This window comes from Equus asinus, chromosome 6 (assembly GCF_041296235.1).
Source record: "Equus asinus isolate D_3611 breed Donkey chromosome 6, EquAss-T2T_v2, whole genome shotgun sequence".
Lineage (NCBI taxonomy): Eukaryota > Metazoa > Chordata > Mammalia > Perissodactyla > Equidae > Equus > Equus asinus.
In genome coordinates this window covers 46,572,501-46,596,685 of record NC_091795.1, presented here as the reverse complement: position 1 = coordinate 46,596,685, position 24,185 = coordinate 46,572,501, and the positions used below count along the sequence as shown (strand labels likewise).

The 24,185-nt window shown below is 37.8% G+C and overlaps 1 protein-coding gene across 2 annotated transcripts in view; it reads left to right on the top strand.

Moving 5' to 3' along the window:
- MEIS1 (Meis homeobox 1) overlaps positions 1-24,185 on the top strand; it is a 131,707-nt gene that overhangs the window by 101,401 nt on the left and 6,121 nt on the right. For both annotated transcript variants that reach the window (XM_014836767.3, XM_014836768.3), the window contains exon 9: positions 6,757-6,833. In XM_014836767.3, the coding sequence (XP_014692253.1) occupies positions 6,757-6,833 (77 nt within the window). The remainder of the gene's footprint in view (positions 1-6,756; positions 6,834-24,185) is intronic.

The following is a 24,185-nucleotide window of genomic DNA, read 5'->3' as shown; positions in this document are numbered from 1 at the left end:
CAGGGCATTGTAGTATTGGCCTTTTATAATTGACTATAAAACAATGTTTTCCATGGCTGTGTGTTACAAAGATAGTCTCAATGAGAAAGTAAAGATTGCTATGAAATTATTACCCCGTGTTCAACTTTTCCTCCCACACTTCAATCATTTTCATGTGATAAGATCATGTTTAGAGATTCCTACCTGACTTTCCTACTGGCACACCTTCACTAGCGACTACTCCTAACTGCTGCTGGATGTACAAGAAATGGGAGGGACTGTCTGGGAAATGGCTTGACTGGGCTTCAGAAAAAGGAAGTGCCAAACAATCAATGGGGCATGTTTAGTCTGAGCAGCTAGGCGATCCAAGAGCAGGAGCGTTGGTGGAGAATTAAGAAAGCAGGTCGAAATCCTGTGACTTCACTGACAATGCTCCAAACATTTTTGGCTTCTTAGCCAGGACCGACACCCCCGTTCTTCTTTTGATTCCAGCCTGTGTGAGGATGCAGGACCCCGCTACTATGCATTCAGGCTATGTTCTTCGACTGCACGGTGCATTGCTTTTGTAATGCAAATAGGAGGCACAAAGTGTCTCTTTGATAATGTGCAGTCAGAAGACAAAAAAGCATTCACTGAAACAGTAAAACTAATTCATAAAGCTGGGAGACAATAGGGAAGCATTATGGATTTTTTTAAAGGAAAAAAGTATCCTAGATCAATGTAATTGTCACAGTGTAAGCTATTCATAGTCAACGCATAAGGGGAAAATGGCTGCAAGTTTATTTAAAGTGGGAGAAGTTTTTATAGGCAAAAAAAAATTTATGTTAAACAAATACAAACATATTTGGTTAGCAAGTGTCTGCTTATCCTCTTAGAGGTCACATATGTAATATGCTTGTTATTTTAATGTAGATCCACAATATTCCCTCAGTGACAGAAACTCAGTAGAAGTTTTAAAAGAACACAGAGATCTAATGGTTAAAGGCCATATGGTAGATTTTTTTTTTCTTTAAAGGGAGTATCTCTCCATCACATACCAGAGTTTAGCTCAAGGTCAACTTATATTAATGCATTAAACTTAGCTGTGGAGGAGGCAAAGGGCTGGAGGAAAAAGGATAAAAGAAGTTCCGAAATTGTTCTTCCAACATATTCAGCCAAGCAACAGAACATTGCCTTGATAAGGGTTATATTGGACAGTTGCCATAATTCCTCCTGTTAGATCAGCTCCCCAGGTACCTATTCCCATACCTTTTAAAGTATAGCATGTAACATTTTGCTTGAAAATTGCTTCCACCTCTATTGCTTTGTTATAGCTGTTTTGCAGTTTCGGTATAGAGGCAGTTCTGTGTCACAAGAAATTACTAATCTGAGGCTTGAGAAGGGGCAGCGTAGCCTTCCATTATCTCACCAGCGAGCTCTGTACAGGATTATTTTCAAATTTTCTGCTGCCATTACAATGTGCTGTTCGAGTGGGCAAGCCAGTGAGGGAGGGAACGTTATTGAAACTTGGTTACCAGGGTAGATAAGATAAAGTTCATCACTGTCTTGGCATCCACATTTGCAGTCAGGGGTGGAAAATTTGATGAAAGGAGTACATTTGGCCACGGATATCGTTAAGATACAAGGCTGGACATTTTCCATCTGTGTGTCCTGACGAGTTTTTCTTTTCCCATTGATGCTCATCTCAAAGAGCCTGCTTGATTGTTTAAATAAGTGTTTTCTTTCAATGTATTGGAAACTTGTAAATACCAGACAACCAGCATCAGAAGCCCCCTCCCATCCGAACCTCAAGAAATAAAATTGGATTTGTGCAGATAACTTTCTTTGGAAAGTTGCCATTTTCTTTCTGTCACTTCCTATTCTTTGGGGCTCATAAAATGACAGTTCAGACTTAACTTTAACGTAAGCTATTTTTAGAGTTTTTTCAGACGTTCTTTACCTATTTCTATTACACAGGACGCATACTCGAGGGATCATTTTATTCTTTGATGGGGTTATTAAGCAATCACTGCCATACTAGGCCATTATTAGAAGTTGATCTGCAGATCCAGAAACACAAGAGGAGTGGCAAACGGTTTATATTTCAGCAAGAGATTTATCCTGGAAAGGAGAAGGCAGGGCATTGATTATTGAAATAAGGGTGATTATTTTGTGAGTTATTTCCATTAGCTGGAGTTCCACTGCCCACAAGCCACTTATTTTCCCTTTGAGTCCAGCATCTCTTCTCTTCCCGGCGAGGCTAGCCTAATACATGTGTGCAGGTTTAATGCTGGAAGGGAGGGTCAGCTTTACCCATACATAATCACTGTTTTATGGCTTTCACTCATTCCTGAGGTGTTAATGCAGATCAAATGGGAAACACTCAAGAAAGAACCCTTGCAGCTACTGCACTGCCGAGCTCTCCCGTCTCAATCGTTAATTCTTATTGTAAGATCTAAAGGTAATTTTGTTTGCTCTCTTAATGCGTTGCAGTTCTCCCAGTGGCCCTTGCATATCCTTTCTCAAATTCCCATCTTGATCAATTGTTTGCAAATAATTAAGCTTTTAAGAGATAATGGCATGAGGCTAATGTACACAACAAAGGCAAGGTCTCCCGTCACTGTCTATTGGACTGTGGTCAAATTTGCTTTGATATCCCAAAGTGATTAGGTTGATTGGTCTATCTGGCAAGTGCAATCTGTCTTTCCTTCACAAGAACCTACTGATCTTTCTTAAACTAGTGTCCTTGCCTTTTAGATGCAGTCATAGCAAAGGTGTTCAGGAGAATGGCAAGGGGTGACCTAGGCCCTTAGTTGCGAGGGTTTGGAATGAATTTCCCATTTCTTCCTAAAATGGGATTTCTCTTCATCTCTTTTGTAAAATGAAGGCTACCTTTGCCCATCTTGTGGCCTCTCTAGCCCTGTGGGTGGAAGGCAACAGGGTTTGAATGTTTTTAAAGCGGTCTTGCCTGTGGTGTATTGGGTTTTTGTCAAGTCATTTTTTTTTACATCTATAAAGGAATAACTCATACTATCCACAAAAAGCTTATCTAGTAAGGATGCATAGAATTTAAGATATTTAAACATTGGATTTCAGTTAAAAAGCCTACTTCTTTGTGAATTTTTGGTTGACTCAGGATTAACTACCTAAAGTCATGGGTTTCATGTGACTCTAGCAATTATCGATTTTTTTCAAGGAATTGAAAGTTTTCTGGACACTAAGGCCAAGAACTATGAGAAAAAGAAAACATTCAGTTGACCTTCCATAGACAGTTTAGGAATTTTGTTGATACCTTTCCCCCCTTTAACAATGACCAGATTATTCTGACATTTAATTTCATCCAGGCTCATTCATTCTATTAAAAAAATATATCCCGAACAACTGAAAATTGTTTAATGGAGACAGAGTGCTGGGTCTCTATTGCTTGAGGCTGCCTAGCAATTATGCTGCATGAAATTAGACACAGTTTGTTCCAATTACTTAAAATCAGATCACATGAAAAGTGACAGAGGAAAAAAAGGGGAGAAGTTTCTCATTTTATGATATTTAAATTATGAAATCAGAAACGGCATGATGTGAAGGAACAATCCAAATTTGCACTGAAATTTTGAGGGTCATGTCATTGCTCTTTGAAGCTATAATGATTCAGGTAATTTTAATGATCCAAAGAGAATTTTCCTGACACCACTTGCATAAATAAAATGTGAATTCCATTTGCTTTCTAAGAATGGATGTAAAACTTGCTCACAAACAGGCATGCAAAAATACTCTTGAAAACACAGCACAAATAAAAGACTGTGACAATTCTCAATTTTCAAAGTAACTAAAGGTAAATGGCATAAATATTAATTTTTATCCAGTTCTGGTCACAATGTTAAGACAACTAAGAAAGGGCAAAAGTTTTCACCATCCAACTGTAATGAAGAGAGATTGTTGACATATTTATTAATTCTACTGAAAATCACTGAAAAATATTCCTATAGGACCCGCAAAACTGTAAACAAATAAAATTACTGAAAACGTAGATTGGAAACTACTTGTGTATGTCAGTCTATAACTATATATGGCAAATAGTGCCAACAGCTAGATGCTAAAATTTGCATATTTCAAAATTAGGCTTATATTCTGGAAGAATGGCTAGCCTGGGTAACCTTTAACTTTGATGGATCTTAGAACTCCAGATGACAAAAGTGAGGATTCGCAAAGTTGTCCCTTGTTCAAAGTCTCATAGTCATGGAATGGCAACATAATTTATACAATCTAATAGAGTCCCTATACCTATGTACAATTCTTCAGCTAGTGTAGACATAAAACTACTACATATCAAACCTTCAAATTCAGTATTCTATTCAGAGGATAAAAGATTCATTTGGTTTGTATTGTGTGGCAAACCTTTCTGCAGTGGGAGTTACGTTTTAAACCTTAGGGTAATGGATTGCTTCTAGCTCAGTAGCCAATGATGAGATTTTGGTTCCGATGACTGTCATTATGTTGAATAAGGTGATTTCACCTATGATCTTAGCCTATTAAGAAGTTTATATACTTTTATTTGAAAAGAGTGGATCAGCGTCACTTTTAGGAATGAAGTAAGAGAAAGGATTGTTGTGGATCTCAAATTGGGTTGTTTATATTTCCTGTGAGCTTCGAAAAAAATTTATTATACATTTTGATGTTGCATCTGAGTGGAGAGCTTCAGTGGATCATGGCAAACCATAGCCATTCCTTGGTTTCACAAATAGTTACTGATTTCCTGTTATGTGCTGGTCTGGGTTTTGAGGATGGTGAAGGAGAAAGGCACCGAGTTCAGAGTTGCTAAATGAGTGGAAAGAGACACAACAACAAGGAAACAAACGATCAGAACAGGTGTTTCACAGAGTGATGCTTGCTATTAGGGAAAAAGGAAAAAGACTGATGGGAGAGTGATAAGGCGGGCTGGTAGAGAGTGGGAAAGGCTTAGCATTGGAGCTGAGACCTGAAAGTGCCATTGGAGCGGGAGCCTGAGTGGTAGGGACAAGCCTGGCATGTTGGAAGAACAGAAAGGAGGACTGTGTGGCTGGGCAGAGGGGTGGGGTGGGGATGAGGAAGGCCATGCAGTCCAAGAGGTGAGCAGGGCTGGGTGGTGGCGGGCCTTCCAGGCTGCAGTAAGCAGTCTGGAGGTTTGTGAGCAAGGGATATGATTAGAGTTATGAAAGGCGTTTGCCACATCCTTGGGTCATGGTGAGGCTGAGACACTGGAAGGGAAGCAGGAAATATCACAGCGTCGTGTCGCTGCTGACCATGCCTTCCCCTGGCCAGTTTCCTCACCTTTCAAACAGGAGGGGCAATAGATTCCATTTATGTCCCTCAAAGGGATATAATGGGGATTAATTACCATCCTGTCTGTGATATACTTGGAGCTCTTTAGAGAAAGGCACTATATTCCATGAAAGCAAAACCTTATTCTAATTGTGTATTTATTGATTAAGTGACAATCAAAGACAATGCTTAAGGGAAAAATTACTACATCGCTGCTTGCTGCAAACAAATCCCATGTGTATCCATATAGAACATATTTAAACTTATATATAAGAGAATTGAAGTGGTCATTAACAAGACTTCTCAGCATTTACTCAGACATTTTTAATGAGATTAAAAGCTGTGTTAATTAACATTCGACAGACCAGAATTTAGTTTCCAATGGCGCAGATAGTTAATTTGAGAGTTAGGGGTGCCCTTTCTCATTCATAGAAAAATAGAAGGTTGACTATCAGAACAATTTTTATCTTGGGGAGTTTACTGGGATACAGTGTTTCAACATAGCCAGTGTCTCCACAGATGGAAACCATGTCCTCAGCGCCTCCCCCTCTTTAGAAAGGTATATTTCAAATTTAGATAGAGTTGACTACTGAGCAGAAGGTATTTGTGCCCAAACTGATTTCAGTAGAATTCTAAACATTCTTACAAGAAGGTATGGATTTCACTTTATTATCTAATCCCGTGATACTTTTTTATCCACTCTAACTCATGAGGAACATAGCTGGGCTTGTCCTTAGCATGCAAAATATGCTGCTCTTTGACCTTATATTGGCCTGTGTTCAGAATCCTAGCATGTGTTGACATTCAGATATGGAAACTAACTTTGGTTGAATTTTATTTGTGCTTTGCAGAAGAGATAAAATGAATAGCGGTTTTTAAAAAAATACACCTACTTTAATTTTGACGTTTGTATCTGGCAATATGGTGTTTTGGAGGGACGATGTCATAACAAGGTACTTAACTAGTGGGAACCATAGCTGAGACTGCTGGTCCAAATGGTTCAACTTCAGAAATCCATGGTTCCGTAGAAATATTACATCAACTTTGTATACTTTTGTATGGTCAAACAGGGCTTGTCCTCATTTTAATCCTATAAAGTACAGTGAATATCATATTAAACTTTTTGTGTTTGCAACAAATAAACCTGTTAAAGGATGAACTCAGTATCAAGGTTCTGCAAGTATCCTAAGTAGCTATTTCTACACTTCACTAATCTTTGTAATTGGCTTGTCTTTTACTGCCATTAATTAGATGATGTAGTATTCCATTAATAAGAGTGACACACCTCAGCATTTTTACCTTTAATTATAGACTTCACTAGACACTTAAGTTATTGACAAAATAGCCTAAATATTGCCTGACGTACACATATCTTTTTTTTACAGAGCATATGTATTTATTACTGAGCCCCTAGCCCCTAGCAGTGCACCTGATATATGATATGGAAGATATTATCTGTCCAAAGTCTATGTGCATTCACCCAGCTTTTTTGTTCTCTTTCAGCACCCGTACCCTTCTGAAGAACAGAAAAAGCAGTTGGCACAAGACACGGGACTCACCATCCTTCAAGTGAACAACTGGTAAGTAATTTGGCTTTGTGTTTAAACACCATCCGCTTCCCCTCTGGCAACCTGCAGCTAATGTTTTGCATTGAGAAGACACACCCAGTTGTCCCTGTTTTCCCTGGTGACTTGTTGATGCAAAGGTGAAAGTGAGCTGTGGACTGATGGGTGAGAGCACTTGCTGGTGTGGAGGAGAACTGTTGTATTGCTGCCCCCTCCTTTATAGATGGACAGATTTTAGGTAGGGTTTAAGTAAGTGTTTAATTCACATTCACCATGGCTCTGTAAATCTCTCTCTCTGGCTTTCTTTACCCTTCGGGATAAAGGATAGAAAGAATGCCATCATCTTATTTTCTAGGAAACAAGAAAATCCACCATCACATATCAGTCAGGTTTGAAATTCATTGAATAAATTCAGTTAGATTCTGTTAAGGCTATGCCTTCAAGGAGTCTCCCCTTTTCCTCTTGTCTCTCATCTATGGAAAAGGAGAAATTATTTATGTTTCTACTTTGAAGCTATCCAAAACTTGATGTATCTCAGGGCGTGCAATATTGTTTCTAGATAAGTGTGTAAATTCCTGATTTGGGGGGAAGCTGAGATTATGTACCAAGAACCAGCCAACAATCTTCTGACTTAATGTACGGCAGTGTGGCAACGAGGCTTTGAGAAAGTATGATTTATTACCCTTTGTGAGTGTGCTGAAAGCCAGGTTCACATAATCACCGTGAGCTAGTGTCATATCTGAAGGGTATCGAAATCCAATATCCTCTAAAACTAAGTGTATCTAATTAATTGTCCTAATATTTTTAGATTAGTGTTTATGACGGGGAAACTTTATCCTCTTTGAAGTAAAATCCAGAAAGGGCCCAGAGCCTGGTTGAAGAAAGAGGAGAACTGGGAATGCTAGTTTGCAGACAGAAGTATTTCTTTCTGTTCACTAAGTGTCAAAGATTAATATTACAGCATCTCTGATTACATGGCCTAATCCATTTTGGGGAATAAATTTGTTCTTGATGTCCATTGCACCTGCATTAACAGACTCTTCTCTGTTAGAGAGCCCGGGAGCCTTTGGGAGAGATTTCAGATATATTAAAGCCCATTACAGAAAATGTAATTTCTGTCAATATAATCCCATGTATTCTTCAATTTAGTATTTTAGAGATAACAAGCTACTTACAATATATTTGCCTTTGGAGGATTAATTTACAAAGTGCCCTATCTGCAAGACACAGACAGACTCACATAAGCATTACTTGTAAGGGTTATCAATTTCTATGACCTTCCCACAGCCCTGGGAGATCAATTTTTGCAGCCCTCCTAGTCAAGTGGGTAGGGTAGGAAGGGAAGACGTGCTATATCTAAATGTTACCAGGCGTTGTGTCACTGCCGAGGTTTTTTTGTTTGCTTATTTTTATCTGCTACTGTATCTTAATTTTCAAGACTGTTGATTGTACATATTTGAACTTATTCTTTCAAATCATTCTGGGTGCTATTATAGGATAGACTATCAATTTTGCATGTCCACCTAAATTCATATATATTTTCAAAGTTAAACAGATGGTGAGCCAATCTGAATACAATGGAGGTTGTACAAATGTCGTACTTCCCTGGGAAATATTCCCATTTGAGGGCCAAGGAGTGGCAGAGCGAGCTCTAATTAAGGAAGGCAAGGCACTGCCATACAGGTGATCTGTCACACCTGTCATCTCTCTTCCTCCCCAGGGTTGCTAGCAAATTCCGTCTATAAACATCATCACCAGAGAACAGATTCCAATAGAAGTTGCTTTCCAAAGGTGCACAGACTTACGGGATATTTGCTGTGGAGGCTGGGGCAGGCAGGCATTCCTGTGACACCAAGCCGTCTGCAATTGTCATCTTCCTAGATTCTCTGCACAGCGATCACAATTTGACTTCCTTGGTTTCGCAATTAGAAGGGGAAAAAAAAAGACCTTTAAAAAAGTTTTAATACATAGCATATAATAATTTTTCAAAGTATTTTCAGACTTTACTCTAAATTTCACGCCAATTCTGCACAGGTCCATAACTTAAAATCACTTTTACTCACTTATGTGGGATTTAAACCCAATTCTGTTCTCAACTGGCACATGCTGTGGTGGACTTAGATTTACAGCATGATGATTTTTGAAATGTAATATGTGCTATAAATGTATGTATTCTTCTTCCTTTCCCCCCGAACTCCCAATTATGATTCGATCCAAAATTGATAAATAATAGTGTGGTGTGCGTGAGTTCTCTCTACTCCTATAGGGAGTTAGAAGTGACTTCTGCTTGGGCTTCCTTGCTTTACACTTGGCAACTGTTTCAACTCTAACAGCTTTCTTTGTGGTGGAGAATTTCCCTCAAGTAACTAGAAGTTGTAAAAGAGATTGTTTCTCTTAAGTTTGATGAATAATGACATTCCCATGTTTCATTTGAGTTTTTAATGGTCTATTAATTTTCGTCCAAACCTTCTCCTTTTAGGGAACTGATAATAGATTTCTTTTTCTTTAGGTTTTGAGTAGGAAATATGATACAAAAATGGGGAAACCCAGACAGTATCATATTGAAACCAAAGATGTCAGGGAATCTTAAACTGTGGCGTACTTGAAGACTAAAAAGCAGCATAACCACTCAGTGGTTTTCATTTTACTTTGCCATAATAAAAAATTACACAAAGCTTTTTTGAGAGCTTGTAAACATTTTTCCTGTATTGAGCCTTAAGCCCAAGGTGCTTCCTTCTGGAAATAATAATTAAAAAACTAAATCTTCACTAGTAATTTAGAATTTCCCTTTCACTTCATTTAGCCACAACATTAAAAAACGTTTCTTTCTTGTTGGATTTCTTAAAACTTGTTAACACACATGTACATTTTGTACGAACGATGAGTCACTGTTGAAGAGATTTAAGAAAATGCTGAAGGGCAGGTTGGGTGTAGATCAGTCATAATTATTGGCAGCAGCATAGTATATTGAAATAGACAATGGGAAAGTGAAAAATATATAGTCGTGTCTAGCTGTTAGCTTGTCATAGAAACTCTGGCTGATGCAGCTTTAAGTTTTGACTGAAAAATGAGATGAGAGAAATTTGGTGCATTGTAACAGTTCTTTCAATCTCTTGCTGAACTAATTTTACACTCCTTTAATTCACGTAAGTGAAATATACTACCCGCCTTGGATAACTAAGGCCAAAGCACATGGGATTGGGGAGGAGAAGAGACTGCAGGGAAAATCTAAATGTAAAACAGCAAGACAGATTTGATTAATTAAGAGAAAATTTGGAGTAAAAGAAATCACCATTGTAACTCTTACATTGGGTCTACTTGTCAGAATGAAAACAGAGGGGAGGAATCTTAAAATGGTTGGTCTCATTACTTGTAAGAATGGGGCCTTGGGGTGAAATGCAAAATTTATTAGATGAGACACTGTAGGACAAGTCTATGCCAATAATTTTTTTGAGAATTGAGGCAATTATGTAAATAGTTACACAAAAAAGACAAAAATATTTTTACCTAAATTAAGTATTTAAGGTAACTGCATGTTATTTTAAAAATCAGCTTCCGTAACTAATTGCCTCAATATTTCAATCTAGCATGCTGTGGTGGACTTAGATTTACAGCATGATGATTTTTGAAATATAATATGTGCTATAAATGTGTGTATTCTTCTTCCTTTTCCCCCACACTCCCAATTATGATTTGATCCAAAGTTGATAAATAATAACATTTGGGGCTTTCATCTTTGTTTTTTCATCGTTGTTGTAGTTGTGACAAATACTTCTGTTATATCAGCAGTGAAAACATTACTAATATGTTGAATGTTTTAGTCGTTTAAGCAGAAACTTCTTAAGTTTTGAGATTAGATGGTTACTTAGGTCTTTAAATGTTTAGGTGGAATTTTAAAGAAAGCCCCTATACACACACACAAAGTCAATACTCAGTTCTGTTTTCTCCTGAATACACCAACTTGGTTTTTTTATATTGAAAATGTGAGTGTAGAATGCTCAAATAAAAACTCCCTTATACGTTTTCACTGCAGTGTTGCAGACCTGGGAATTCTGTGTGATGAAAACTTGTGCCTGTGAGTGTATCTTACTTGCTGCACGCCGCAGACACATTCTGCCTCAGCGGAGGTCTAGCCAAGGGTGGATTGAATAAATTTTACAGTTTCTTTGTTTACTACTTTTCATCCAAACACTTTCCCATTAAGACCTAAAGTTAAACGATTATTCCTTTATGTTCTGAGAAGGCAATATGGATTTAGGTGCAAAATACATCACGTATGTGAAATACAGTATGTATGCAGAGAGAAAAATCGCTCTCCATCAATGGGGTGCATAAAATGCCAGGGAGCATCCTAACAATTGAGGTGACACTTCACAGAACTATCCCAGCTCTACGGTTCTCAGATTTAGTACACACACCAGATCTTCCTAGTTACTTCATTTATTGCCTTCCAAACGGCAAATCATTGAGGAGTCACTTCCCATTTATTACTAGTGGGGAAAAAAAGTATGTTATCCTTAGAGATTTATGCTGCTAGCAGGTAAAAATGTAAACTTATTTTTAAAAAATAGGATCTCCCTTATCATAATAAACAGATTCAACAGTTAAAGGTCAGGTTGCTTTCTGAGTTATGGTAATAATGTAGCAAATACTTTTATAAGTAATCAAAGATTCTATAAATATAGGTACCTGTGCAGATGTAAATGTTAAAACATTCACAAATTATCCTTTCAACTTCTGTGATCTAAAAATCAATAGGGGGTCATAGGGTTTCATAGCATTGCTCTCCTTTTTCTTCCAACATAATTTAATAATACATTTTACAGATGTTGTTTAAACATTAGGCACAGATTGTTTTGTCAATAAAGCTAAACAGAGGCATGGCACAAAAGCAAGGAAAACAGATGTAAAAAACAGCGCACCGTGCAAGAAGCACTGGGTCATTTGTTTGCTATTCAACTACGAAATGAAAGTACAGGGTGTCTAGCGATTTTCCCTCCCTGGGAATCACCTAGGGATGGGACAACTTCACACACACAGGTAATTTTATTAAGCAGGTGGTTAACTTTTTCTCTTGAGAATTTAAGTGTGACCTACATTTAAGATAGACTTCCTGGTTGATCAATGGAGTAACAGGTGCCGTATTTTTCAAAGAACGAGAAATATAAACAGAATAACTCTCCAGCACGTTTCAGAATGGGTTGTTGTTCTCCAAGCCACAGTTAATTGCTACGCTTTTCACCTTGAGTGTCAATTCTAATAATATTACCTTTACAGGCACTTACTCTGGGCTTAGATTATAGCAATCAGTAATACTCACTAGATAAAATACTGTCTAGTTGCTCATAAGAAAATATTGAAATCAGTCAAAAAATGTTTAGCTTGCATATTGCCTGAGACAGAGCTGGCGAGGTGCCAGGCAGGCAGGGTATTATTAGGAAAGCTGAGCAAATAGCTTGCAGGGAAAAGAGCTGTGACTGTAGAAACCTTCAGGTATTGTCATGTCAGAGAGTCTTAGGAGTTCAACAGAGACGTTGCCTTTGTCTGCAGGTTTTAAAAATTTCCAGCAAACAATCCTCTTTGAAAATGACTCTGCAGTCTGTTAAATATACCTTGTTGGAAGTTTTACACCATAAGTTTACTCAGAGCTTTCCCCCGCTGTGTTAAATCACATCGTTAATACTGCAAAAGATGGAAACCCCTTAGGAAGGGGTAGGTGTTGGCCCAGTGCGCTGCATGGAAAGACTTTTTCGCTTCTACCACGGGACCTTGAGTCTGAGGGAGAAGAGAAACAGGAAGGTATGGGATGTGTGAAGGTGGATTTGAAAGTCTAAATACTCTTTTGTGTAACCCCTGTTTCTCCTCCAGTCAGCATTTGGATAGTTTCTGAGCTTTTCAGGACAGGACAAGAGTGTGATGCTCGAAGCTGAGTGTCGGTACAAGCTGAGGAAGTATTTTAGGACCACTTAGGGTGGGAGTTTGAGTGAGGCCCAGAGCTGAGTGAGTTGGGAGGCTGATATATCCATCGCAGACCCAATGCTTCTGAATATCTGTGATCCCTTTCAAGGCAATGAAACCAGTGGCTTGGTGGTTGACTTTGAACCTGGTGTGTAGGTCAGCAGGACTTGTTGCAAGTCCTAATGAAGCCAGATTTGTTGTTTACAGTGTTTTGGCACAAGTATCTTGTCAGAAAAATGGAAAGAACTCCTTGCGTGTCACGCAAAGCTGGCAGAGCAGGACCTGACTCCCGTGTACTTGCAGAGAGCTTGGGAGGCGAGGGGGCTGAGAGGCATCACAGGCAAGGGGGAAGAGCCCGGCCATCCACAGGTGGCGAGGGAACACATTCCCGTGCAAGCCTCTGGACAGCATGCAATTCGCACAGAGCGAGTAAGGGGAGGGAACATGCAGGGAAAAGCACATCTGGAGTCAAAACATTTCATCTGTCTTCCTCAGTCCTCCCCAATTACATGTGTATCCTTGATCAGGTCACTTTATCTCCGGGGCCAACAGCTTCCTCTGCCTTAAGTGGACAGGTAGGACCAACGAGCAGGACTCTAAGCCTCTTCCAGCTCTGATATTCTAGACCGTATAATAATGAGAACCAAAGAGAAGCGAGGCGAATGTTCCGAAACTGACTCTGATTCCAGCTTTACACAAGGAGTGGAAAAACAGCCCAAGTCCTTTGGTAAAGAGACACCAAGGAAAATTAATTAAAAACTTATTACTTTTCTTCATCTTAAGTAAGCAAATCAAGCTCTGTAAAATAAAAGCTAGATGAAATTAAACATTATCACAAGACATGGAAAACATGTGTGCTGTCATTTTAGGATTCATAATAAAGATAAATCAGTTGTTTTTAGCAGTGTGCTATGAGTCTGTGAATGGCATGACAGATAATAGTCTTGAAATTTCTGATGTTATTTTATAGCAAAATTTGTTTTTTCCTCAGGCGTTTAATCTTTTTCTCTAGTAATTTTGTACATGACAAACTTTTTAGTGGGTGCATTAATAATCTATAAGTAATAGGTTGTCAGGTGTCAGTTAGATAAGATTAAAAGACTGTTTAAGCATTACCCGTTTGCTTCTTTCCCTGAGTTTCGTACGTCAAGAGAAATAACTTTGTGAGTTGTGGTTGCATGCGCTAGTTGGGGCTTTTCTCCCCCTCCTCTCTCTCATTTGGCTCTCCTCAAGGTATACGCGGAAGAACTGTATTACGTTACATAAATCCTGCATGTAGGAGCAGATTTGAAACTCATGCTGTGCGAATCAAGGGGACAAATTGTCTCAGCTGTCTTCTGTAAACGTATTTTGGTTTTTAAAATGTTACTCTTTTTCTTCTCAAAGGAAACCACCTCAGCGGAGAGGGACATTGAAGCTTTTTAGACGTTAGGAGTTTCCTAGCAAGTCAGGTTTAGGTCTCTTCTTGTCAAATCTGTCTTAAGTGTGTTTACATAGAGTTTGCCTTCCTGGTATTTTCTGCTTGCACAGACCTGATCTCCACCTATTTTGTGTCAACAGTTGCTGAGACTGGTGTTGGGTGATTAACCATTGAGCAGTGAAGCACCGAGCTGTGCCCACAGAGACCCTCTCTCGGCTCTCACTTACATCATCAGCTTGCTTCAGGCTGCGCCGACATAAAACAAACAGCATTTCGGAGTGGTTAAAAAGTCAGCCTGGAATATTAAAAAATGGGGCAAACGTGGCCTCCTTGTTGAGTAAAACAATTTTCTCCAAACTGGAGTGGAGCCGGGGGCACGAGGGCAGGAAGTGTTTCTGAGGGCAAATGTTGTCTCGGATCCGGTCTGCATTGCTCCAATGGGTGAAAGCCTGTAGCTTCGTGTTCGTGCTTAGGGTTTTGTTTAGCTCCTTTTTTAATTTTTAAGGGGAAAGAGAATGTTCCAAACAAAACAAGCAAATAGAAAAACCCCTCCAATACCAAGGGTACCTGTAACTTTGGTAAATATAGGGCAATCCTATTCAATGCCCTCATCATCCTTGATATTTTCCTCTTTATTTTATTTCCGTCCCTACAAGGCTTTTAAGTCTGACTCACTAATATGGGAAATAAACTCTCTCAGGCTCTTGACACCTGAACAATAACAGATAAACAAAAGACCTTCAGCTGGACCCATCCTTGAGAGCTCCCTTTTCCTTTTCACCCTCTTAACCAATGTGACTAAGGGGCTTAATGCCTCACAAGAGTAGATCTGATCGCTGAGGAAGGGAAAAAAATATTTCCTTTCTCAAACACATTAACTGTTTCAGGTCTGGGGGGATAATCATTCTTGGATTCCAAATGTAACTTAAGCTCAAAAATGAATTCCCTGTCATTGGAGAGATCTGACTTAAGGTTGGTAAAGTCATTATTTCTCAAGAATAGTATATTGCCTGGGGGTGGAATTAAATGCATCATGATTTAAAATATAGATATTTAAGTTTCCAGTATTTTCTACTCTAGGATACTGGTTTGAATGTAAACCAATAGTTTTAAGGGCTGCTGTCCTGTTGAGGGGTTTTGTTGGCCTGTATCACTAGGACATCTGCTATGGCTGACTGTATGCGATCCCTCGTTGGGGTCAGAGTTCATATGTACTTGGAAAGGGCAGGGAGGAGGAGATGTTGAAAAGCTAATGGAAAGAACTGTATGTGGCCAAAGATGTCAGATCTTAGCCCTCACGGCTGGTCACCTGGCAGTCCTGTTTACAGAAAGGAAAGTGCAATAGGTTATGGCAGGGATTCCCATCCTCAGGGCCAAGTGGGAGCTGAGAGAGACTGGGGGGCCAGAAAGACATATCAGAATCATTTTGAGTGAATGTAGTATAAAAAAAAATATTGAGAATTAACTTTGATTTTAGTCATGCTATTTCTTTTGAAATTGCAAATAACAAAAGGATATGAGATTTTGAAGTTTATCAAAAGGGAGAATGGATTAAAATTTTAGAAACACTGCTACAGAACGACAGAATCCAAGTCCTGGATGGGATTTTATGCATCATTTGACAGATGAGGCCCAGGGCTTACAATGTTATGCTGCTAATTAGAGGCAAGGGTGGGGCTGATTTCCAGTCCAGTGCCTTTTGCATTCCACAATTATGTATTTATTTTTAACAGCTTTATTGAGATATAATGTACACACCATGCAATTCTCCCATTTAAAGTGTACAATTCACTGGTTTTTAGTATGTTCACAGATACCTGCAACCATGTCCACTGTCAATTTTAGAACATTTTCACCACCTTGAAAAGAAACTCTGTACCCTTTAGCTATTACCAACCCCCCATACTTCTATCCTCCACCCTATCACTAATCTACTTTCTGTCTCTATAGATTTACCTATTCCGGGCATTTCACATAAATGTGATAATATAATATGGGGTCTTTTGTGACTGGCTTACTTCACTTAGCATAATGTTTTCAAGTTTCATTCATGTTGTGACATGTATCCTCAGTACTTCATTCCTCTTTATGGCTGCATAATGTTCCATTGTATCAATGTACCACATTTTGTTTATCCATTCATCAGCTGATGGACATTTGAGTTGTTTCCACCTTTTGCTGCTATAAGAATTCGTGTACAGGGGCCAGCCTGGTGGCCCAGCGGTTAAGTGTGCACATTCCGCTTCAGCAGCCCGGGCTTCATGGGTTCGGGTCCCAGGTATGGACATGGCACCGCTTGGCAAGCCATGCTGTGGTAGGCGTCCCATATATAAAGTAGGGGAAGATGGGCACAGATGTTAGCTCAGGGCCAGTCTTCCTCAGCAAAAAGAGGAGGATTGGCAGCAGATGTTAACTCAGGGCTAACCTTCCTCAAAAAAAAACAAAGAATTTGTGTACAAGTTTTTGTACAAGTGTCCCAACAAACACTTGTCTTAGGTTTTACAATTTGCAAAGTGCTTTTCATAAACGTTAACTCATTTGCTCACCACAATTCCAGCACCTAAAAACTACTCTGACTGCAGAACTATGAAGTGGCAGTTTTCCTACTCAGATCTCATACTCTTCTCACTAGGCACTGCTCTACCTCTCCTTACCCTTGGCCAGGGTTTTGACCGTAATAATTATGAGTGATGTTCAAAGAAAAGCATAGCAACTCAGAAGTGAAATGCACCTTCTCCAAACTTTCCCCAATGTGACTTAGATGACCATAAACATTTTTCAGAGATTTGACTAGTTCCAAGAGGAGGTCATTTTGTTAGTTTTATTGTCCTCATTTGAAAGATTTTGTCATATATCTCAATTGAGAGACTTTTGCCTCTTAGTACAAGTGGTTCCCTTTGTATTTAAGGGCCTGCAGATTACATATTAATATTCATTATGTAGAGCTTAGGTTTCGAGGTTTACTAATTGAAACAGAAGTTACAGCAAACATTTTAAGGAATAGACACAGGCCTCCATTCAAGTCAAGTCATCTTCATTGCACCGTTCTGTAGCCTAGTCTGTGACGAGCTGAAAGGAGAAATCAAGCTAAGTTTTGAGATACCTCCCTTGGCATGAGTGGAGACTAGGCCTGGGAAGTTTTTGGTTATTGAAGTCTTGGGGAGCAGAGGCAACTGAAGAGAGATCCTAGAGAAAGGAAAGAGCTGAGAGATACTCCAAGATGGCGCTAAGATTCTAGAACACCTTATGCATGCCGGGGCTAGTCACCATTCTAACACAAGAGGGTTTCAGTTCCGATCATTCAGGGGGAATTCTATTTGGAAAAGCAGTCTGTATTTGATCATTAGAGTGGCCAAACACCCCACCTGCTTAGGACACTCATGGTTTATGCCTATTGCCCAACATAATTAATAATAGTATCCCTTTACCTCCAAAATGCCCCAGCTTAGATGCTCAATTATCTGGTCATCCTATTTATAATGGAGCTAGGCAGAAAATTAATATTTGTTTTAAATAAGTATATTTATCCTGTAATGTTTAGGGGATATTTCGTTAGATACAATTTTCTTGCCTTCTTGTGAATGTGGGAAAATTAGAATTTATATGAAAAATGATTCAGCTTAAGCCAAAGAAACATATCTACCCTTTGAAGATATTACCATACCTATTTTAGCTTTCTCGTTAGTAAAGGAGATTTTGCTATATTATCTTAGATTATCCTACTGCTTATACATTGTGCTAATAATCATTAATAATCATTTTAATGCCATATACCTTAAGCAAACCACTATTTTTCTTATATTTGTAAAGTTATACAAACTCAAATATGGCAAATTGTCACGTTAAGTAAATATTTTATGAATGCCATTTTGTTACCTGTGCTTTATATGGATACTTGTCAATGGATACTTAAGATATTTTTATGTCAATGTCAAATACTTACGATCTGTTTAACTGTTGGGTATTTCTTAAGCTAGGTCTGGTGATATATCCCACTGTTCATTCCACTGAGTTTGGAGCCTAGGGCTTTAGGGATCTAGAAGGTAGCAGGTAGTAACCAAAGAAATAGAGACCCCCCCCAACTAAGGGAGCCACTCTTGCTTTGAATTCAGGTCAGATTAAAGGATTTAGCAAGCTTACATTTTTTAGAATAAAACATCATTTTACAATTTGCTTTCAAGGAAAACTTTCTGTAATATAGAAACAAGTGATGAAGTATTTGAAAGTTATTTCAACATCTAAAGTCCAAAATAGTACATGGCTTTTGTTATTACTTTGCATTATAATTTTCAACTAATTTGTGATTTTTTTCACTCGTTGCTTCAAAGAAAATTTTACGTATCATTAACTTTCTTAATTGTTTTAGAAAACTTCAGTTCTTTCTAAAAAGTAATTTGACAAATACACCCATCACTGCAAGAGAAGGGGAACATTCTCAGACCACTGATTGATGAGCTTATTGCGATTTGAGCAAATTCCAGTATTATGTTTCTAGAGTGGATGGAGAGCAGAGCATGTGCTGCCTTCTCCCTTCCTGTCCAGTCACCTCCCCCACCGTCAGACACACAGATGATGTATTGCAGTCCTGGAACTGTCGGATCCTGGAGGAGGTTGAGAAACTAGAAGAAGGTGCCAAAAACATGATTTCATAAGGTTTGACTTGAGATTGAGTCAACTTTCTTGAGCGTCTTAAAATCATGTTTCATGGAATTTTATTTCACAAAGAAAGGGAGTGTAGAAGGCTTGGACCCTGAAGACTGCCAGTTATGGATCATTAAATCCAATAAGCAAATGTAAATCTAAAAGGAAGGATTCCAACAAAAGAACTTGAAGTTGATTTTTTGTTTAAAAGGACAGAGAGTTATTTGGGAGATAGCTAGAACTCCCTCCCTGAAGGGTTTGTTTATAAAACAGGCCTCAAAGTTATAAGGAAATGTTGACTTTAAAAAAATGTAGTATATATAGTTTTATTTAAATGACTGTGATAAAGTTGAAAGAAATGCTGCCTCAAGAAAATTCATGGGATAGAAAAAAGAACAAAATTCTGGAATTCAGCAACTACTTTCCAACGTGAAATTTTAAATTTGAAGATTTTTCACAAGGCTTAATTCCATAAAAATATTTATAGGAATTACCTAAAATGAGTTATATATCAATTAAGTATTATATTTACATGCTGTTTATTTTGAATTGAATAAAAAATAGTGCATGCAGCAATCACTGGTACTTAAGAATGTATGGTATTAATTTTTATTATTATTTAAATATATATGTAGGTATTCCTAACTATACCTAAATATTAATCAAAGATGACTATAATTAATACTTTATTTAATGGATAGTATAGGTATAGAAAGCATTTTTACTAACATATTCTATTATATAATGAAATCTTTTCTTAATAGTTGACCATTTTAGCTTCTTGGGCAAAGGAGGGTATTATAAAACGCTATTTCTCCAGACTTAAATGAGTACCTAACTTCCTGCTGACTATTTGCTTATGCTTAGTTGACAAGAAGCACTATGGGGATGACTGAGTGTCATGTCATTGTTTAGAAACAACAACATTTTGGTGTTATGTGATTCACTGAGCTGGCTGTGACACGCTGAAGTAAGGAAATGTGGGCCCTCCTTAATCCTCCGTGAATAAGTAGAGGTATGCACTGAGGAATACAATTAATTGAGTAAAGGTGAAAATGCCATTTCTGAAAGTGAGGGAGTAGTTTTTCCTTACTTTTGTTAGTGTTACAGAGAACCGTACAAGGAAGACAAAGGACAGAAGAGTGTAGGACAAGGGCAAAGCTATGTGGAACCCGTCGCCTGTGGAACTGGGCAAATGTACCGTGTGTTTTGGTTCTGAAGGATGCCCACTATGATCTTTTCACCCCTCCTGGTTCTCACGAAGACGAAACTAAATTTAGCAAGCCAGTTTTGTGAGAAGTTACCAGGAAAGGAGTGGGGGATAAACAAAAGAACAAAGGTCACCTTTAGAAAGCTGTTCTACTAGATCTTGCTCAGAAAACCATGCAGGTATCCAGAGGTCGAGAGTGGAAGGAGACAGGTGGAATCAGCAGAATGAAAAGAATTAAAAAGTCTGATGATAAGTAAACATGGAGGGGGCAAAGAAAAGAAAGAATAAAACAAAACTTCCTGTTTATCTTTTTAGCATAACTCAGGATTCATCCCCCACTCTCTGATTGCTTGTCTGATTCCTATTTAAAAAATACAAAGAACAAAATTTAATTTTTAGATGATCCCATGTCTCAGATTTGTGAAGATTTTGCTCCCCTTTCAACCTCCCACTACTCCCCCTTATTAGGACTTGAATCCTAAAAAATAACTAGGTAAAAAGAAATACATCTCTGTTTATTGTGACACAGAATAAAGCTATCAAACCAATCCATTCTCCTTCTTTGTAAAATTTCTTGTTTTGAGACAGGAGATAGTTTCATCACAGGAAGCAATTCGAATCCATGATTCTATGAAAAAAGAAAACGTAAGAATTCTTTCTCTAGTTCAGTCATCTATCGCCGACAGGGTGTCCAGTTCTTAAAAAGTACTTCACAGAATAAAATTGAGATTTCAAAGTAAAATGAGATTAAAAAAAACCATATACCTTGATGTTCAGAATATAATATGGAATTGCAAACAAGATGTTTCCCAACCTTAAAGCATACTTAACTAAAAAGCCGACCTTTTTAAATGTCCAATTTATGGTGAATTCCAGCTACATTCTATTAAACTAAGGTGTGAAAATATTTTAATGTGTAAGAAAAACTATCGTGTTGTCCTGTATTCCTGACATTAAACATCTGAGTTTTAAGGGCTATAATGTTTGGACATCAACTGTAAAATTGTAAAAGTTTTTACACCTTTAAACTAAAAACCTTTTTAAAGAAGTCTTATCAATATGGAAAATTCTAAAGATTGTGTGTATTCCATGGATATATATCTTAAACTGTTTTGTGGTTTTTGGAAAATGTGTTTTTCACTGTACATCCAAACTGGAATTTTGTCATTCTCTTGTTTATTTCTCTTCGAAAACACAGTTTCTTATGTTGAAGCTCTAATATATATTTATGTGTTCCTACATAAATATAGATATATATTTGAACACACACATATATGAGCTTAAAATGATTATTTTACTGATGCTTCTTGAAATGACAGTGTTTTAAGAAGGGAAGTAAGTTCACATAAAATCTAAAGGTCTTTTTTCGGTTCAGTGTTTAGAAAATTCTTGATAATTTAGAATCTTCCACAATGGAAAGTAAAGCATTCTGTCACAAAAGCTGGGAGGATGAGACACAAGGTCAAAGGGCGTTTTAGAAACAAACAGCTGGACCAGTTTATTTAAACAGATACAGGGATGGGGGAACTGACCTCTGTTTGACTTATAGTGGGAGGAGCAAGAATGTCGTTTTATTACTTTGCCCAGAAGGAAAATGTTGTGTATCTGAATTCATCCCGAAGCCAGCTAAACACATGGCTTTGCTGTATGTAGCATAATTCCAAAGACAATACATATAAGATAGTCTAGGATAATGATAAAACACACTAAAGAAAATCAAATGTTGAGAAGGTTTTAAGATTGAAAAGTGATGTTGTTTTAAAAAAATAAATTCTTTTGCTGTTTACTTAGTTATTTTTAGATAAAGATGTCCACTGTGAGCTCAGATAGTATGTTTCATATAAGTATAGGAATGATAATTCAGTAACATTCTGAGAGCTTATTATGTTCTATATGTATTGATCATCTTCATTATTTTGAAAAAAATTTGTTTTAAATTAAAATTTTCAGAACTGAGAAGCTCCAAGTATACTTACTAATGCTGTCAAACGGTTCAGACAAAGTGATTAGGTGTTCTTAATTTTTCAGTGTTTTTTAAATTTTTATTTTACTTAATGAAAGGATTCCCATCTTTATATCTACATATCTTATAGGTAGGCTACATCTGTGTTGTCAATAACAGAAATGGTTATTGCCACCAAAAGAGAAGCACATAGCACCTAGGACCTGTGGGCCCTTAGCCAAGAGGCTGTGGTGAGGTGCTTGCTCTCAACATGGGGACCAGAACAGGCCTGGAAGAGCTGCATTTAGTCTTGTCCACTGAAGACTTTCAGAGGGACACAGACATGTGTCTGTGCATACTGAGCAGAGAGTGGCCCAAGTGGTGGATGGACTCCAAATCCCAGAAGGACTCACATTCTAGAAGGAACTTGTTAATAATCAGAGATATTTAACCTAGGGAGAAGAGAGGAGAAGCCTATGGGGCATGATGGCCATAGTTTAAATATTTGAAAGGCCATCCTGAAGAAGTGAGGTTAGATTTGTTTCAGTTACCCCAAGGAGTTGTACTGGTGAAAGAATTTTAGATCAAGTAAGGCAGAACCTTCTAACAGTTGTCTTGCCCACAGACGGAGTGGACTCTCAGGTAAGGTGGCGAGTGCGGTATTAGGAACAGTCCAGCAGAGGCTCCCCATCTACTTGGTGGGCATATCAGAGAGGGGATTCATGTCAGTGACCAAGCTAAGTTAAAGCTTCGTCCAAACTTGCGTTGTAAGTTTTCTATGATTCCATGGGTTTAATAATCATGGATTCAAACCTGAATTGGTTATCATGAACTGATCTTTGGAAGTCTGAATGTCTAGGTGTGAAGGAGGCAAGCTTTGGAATGCAGATAACTCAAGTCACTGGATCTTCTTATCCGTAACCTTATTGTCGTCTATATACAAAGAGTACAGTCATCAGAATCCCCAATCTACAACATGTTCAGTCATGCTTGTTCCCAGACTCAACAGTAGGACTGTTGCCAGTGGTGACTGGCTCAAAACCAGTTCATTTTTAGATATCTATTTAGTCTGGAATATTCTAGATGGGTGGCACAGTAGTGGCCATGCTCCGGTCAGTATGTTAGAGACCCGGGTGCTCACTATGTTTTGCCAGCTGTGTGTCATTCAGCAAATTATTAACATCTCTTGGTTAACAAGTGACCTCAAATAAGTCACCTTAATTTCTCTGAGCCTTAGCTTCTCATCTGTTAAAAACACTCCTCCTATTTTTAAACAGTACAAATCACATCCATAAAATATTTTGTTTTTAAAAGTGCTTTAAAAAAAAGTTATCAGACAGAGTTCCTCCCCTTGAAGAGCCTGCAGATTATGAACACTACCATAGATAAAGAGCTGTTTTTTTGCTCTCTTACCTATGTTAGTTACTATGAAAATTACTTTTGGTATATGCAGAATATTAATATTAAATAATTTTCTAATTGGTCATGCAGTGAAGGCAGCTAATGAAAAAGCAGATTTTTTTTTCATTTTAATTGGTTATTTCACATGGTGTTTGTGCTACACCTGTGCTTATAATGAGAATGGAGAATTAATCTAACCTTCTGCTCACATGATTCCAATTTCCATGGTTTATACAAGATAATGATAACCTGATTTGCAACACAATTTGTTGTAGATCTGTGTTTTAAGTATTTTTATTAGCAGTTCAGGGACTTCATATATAAGAACTGGTATATATTGCCAATAAGAGCTAGCACCAACAATGTCCTTTTAGTTAGATTCCAGTTTCATCATTTATTTTAATTATTTCTCAGATAATGAAAGAACATAAGGATATAGGATATTGAGAATCTTAAAATGTCATGAAGTATACATTTTTATTTAAAAAAATCTGTCCGTGTCTATTTAATGGTTTGGTTTTAGGAACTATTTTCCTTCCTGAAGTGGGCAGACTTACAAACTAGAATTCACACTCGACTATGATCCTTCAATTATTAATAGTGCATTATTAAACTTTTCACTGTATTTTTTTATGTGCTGCTCGTGTTTAATATATTCAAATCTGAACTGAGAACTAAAAGCAATTTATTATTGCAGTATCTACCACGTCCTGTTCATTTTCTGTATTCGATATGTAATTCTTAGTATTACGCGGAACAAACGGATCTTAAGAGTTAGAAATTGCATGAGCATGG